This window comes from Branchiostoma belcheri, unplaced genomic scaffold (assembly GCF_001625305.1).
Source record: "Branchiostoma belcheri isolate BF01 breed outbred unplaced genomic scaffold, Haploidv18h27 scaffold542, whole genome shotgun sequence".
NCBI classification, from domain to species: Eukaryota; Metazoa; Chordata; class Leptocardii; order Amphioxiformes; family Branchiostomatidae; genus Branchiostoma; species Branchiostoma belcheri.
Window position 1 is genome coordinate 6115 of NW_017804179.1, and position 2635 is coordinate 8749.

General features: G+C 45.5%; 1 protein-coding gene across 1 annotated transcript; it reads right to left on the reverse strand.

The window, feature by feature from the left end:
• Positions 1 to 236: 236 nt before the first annotated feature.
• On the reverse strand, positions 237 to 1818 carry LOC109481261 (cell wall protein IFF6-like; the record flags this gene model as incomplete). The annotated part of the gene is made up of 2 exons (XM_019783799.1): positions 1119 to 1818; positions 237 to 731 (listed from the first exon to the last, which is right to left on the reverse strand). Coding segments are annotated over exons 1-2 (1195 nt in total), but the record flags the coding sequence as incomplete, so codon positions are not given.
• Between the last annotated feature and the right edge of the window lie 817 nt (positions 1819 to 2635).

Genomic DNA, 2635 nt, shown 5'->3' on the forward strand with positions numbered 1-2635 from the left:
ATAGATGCGTAAAGACGGAATATACGTTGACTTTAAGCATAGTTTAAGCATCCGTAAATATCGTTTTTCGTGCCGTGCATCTTCTGTAGATTCTGGGTTCTTTGGTGGTATTCCCACATCTGTATACATAGGGTTTGGCTGTAAGGCAGCTAGCACTTCGTTATGTGATAAATTTCCCACTTTTAGGGATTGATTATTAGCCTGAGACTGATCTTGCTCTGTCTGATCATGGATACTGGCCATTTCTGTAGATGCTTCGTCCTTTGGTGGTGTTTTCACATCTGTATTTATAGGGTTTGGCTTTAAGGCAGCTAGCACCTCGTTATGTGATAAATTTCCCACTTTTAGAGATTGAATATTAGCCTGAGACTGATACTGCTCTGTCTGATCATGGATACTGGCCATTTCTCTAGATGCTTCGTCCTTTGGTGGTGTTTTCACATCGACATACATAGGGTTTGGCTGTAAGGCAGCTAGCACTTCGTTATGTGATAAATTTCCCACTTTTAGAGATTGAATATTAGCCTGAGACTGATGCAGATCCTGCTCTGTCTGATCATGGATACTGGCCATTTCTCTAGATGCTTCTTCCTTTGGTGGTGTTCTCACATCTACATACATAGGGTTTGGCTTTAAGGCAGCTAGCACTTCATTATGTGATAAATTTCCCACTTTTAAAGATTGATTATTAGCCTGAGACTGATTATGCTCTGTCTGATCATGGATACTGGCCAGTTCTGTAGATGCTTCGTCCTTTGGTGGTGTTTTCACATCGACCATAGGGTTTGGCTGTAAGGCAGCTAGCACTTCATTGAGGGTCTGCATGCTCTTTTCCGTAAGGCGAAGGCGGCCTCTTTATAATTTCCCGTAATTCGTAGGGAAGTCATTTTATTTACCGTTATTCGTAGTGAGGAGGCTAAAATTTAGCGTAAAACGTTGCCAGCCTTCCGGAAATTTAACGTAAGGCGTTGCGGGCCTCCATAAATTTAGCGTAAAGCGTAATCAGGACCCCCCATGCAGACCCTCTTCATTATGTGATAGATTTCCCACTTTTAGAGATTGAATATTAGCCTGAGACTGATCCTGCTCTGTCTGATCATGGATACTGGCCATTTCTCTAGATGCTTCGTCCTTTGGTGGTGTTCTCACATCGACATACATAGGGTTTGGCTTTAAGGCAGCTAGCACTTCGTTATGTGATAAATTTCCCACTTTTAGAGATTGATCATTAGCCTGAGACTGACCCTGCCCTGTCTGATCATGACCACTGGTCATTACTGTAGCTGTGGTGTTTGAGTTGGATCCAGTGTTGGCCTGAGACTGACCCTGCCCTGTCTGATCATGACCACTGGTCATTACTGTAGCTGTGGTGTTTGAGTTGGATCCAGTGTTGGCCTGAGACTGACCCTGTCTTGTGTTATCATGACCACTGGTCATTACAGTTGCTGTTTTGTACTGAGAATTTAGCTGCGAAGCAGTCGGCCCTGTGCCATAAGAAATATTTCTTTCATCCAAGGATTCAGCGATGGCCACATACTGACTCGGTCCTGTCTGATCATGACCACTCGTCATTACGGCAGCTGTGTTTGTGATGTTCTGAGACTGGGGTACAGCTTTGTATACACAATTGTGCTCTGACGCAGTCGGCTCTGTGCCATATAATAGATTTCTAGCATCCAATGATTCAGTCACGGCCTGGCACTGGCCTTGCCCTGTCTGATCATCACCACTGGTGCTTACAGTAGCAGTGGTGTTTGTATTGGATTCAACGATGGCCTGGGACTGGTCTTGCCCTGTATGATCATGACCACTTGCCATTGCGGTAGCTGTGGTGTTCATGTTTGATTCAGTGATGGCCTGAAACTGGGCCCGCCTTGTTTTAAGACGTGGGGCATCAATATCTTCATACTGATGTACACTGGTCTGAGACTGACCCTGTCCTGTCTCATCATGGCCACAGGTCATTACAGTAGCTTTGGTGTTAGTGCTGACTTTGACTACGTCCTGATACTGACCCTGCCCTTTATGATCATCAGCACTGGTTATTACAGTTTCTGTGGTGTTCGTGTTGGATTCAGTGATGGCCTGAGACTGACGTTGCCCTGTCTGATCATGACGGTTGTCAACTTGTTCAGACGGGTGGTCGTCATCACTGGCCGTTTCTGTAGCTGTAGTCTTGTTGCCGAAAACAGCATTGGGATTCGGCCCTAAAGGAGGATGCCTGGCCCTAGTCTTGTACCAAATTGTGATGCCAATCACGACAATGCCAGCAACTGAACCACAGACTGAGCTTATGAGAACAGGTAGGGGTAAACTGGCAGTATATTCTGGTTTGCCCGAAGTGATTGCAAGGGACGTAGTAAGTGTTGCTCTTGTTTTGCTCGTGTTTTCTGCAGGATTTGCTGTTGAGCCAGCATTGCGTTTAAAGAACCAGTGATAGCGATAGGTGCCGGCGGCACTGTAACATTTATTAGCACTTTCTAATGGGTTACCAAGGGGCTGTGTGGCAGATGTGGAGCCTACAGGATGTGCTGATGGGCTAGCATTGTTTTCTGTATTGCCAACTGAAGATGGTGACATTTCTGATTGGCTAACAAGGGGCTGTGTGACATATGTGAAGCCTACAGAACCCACT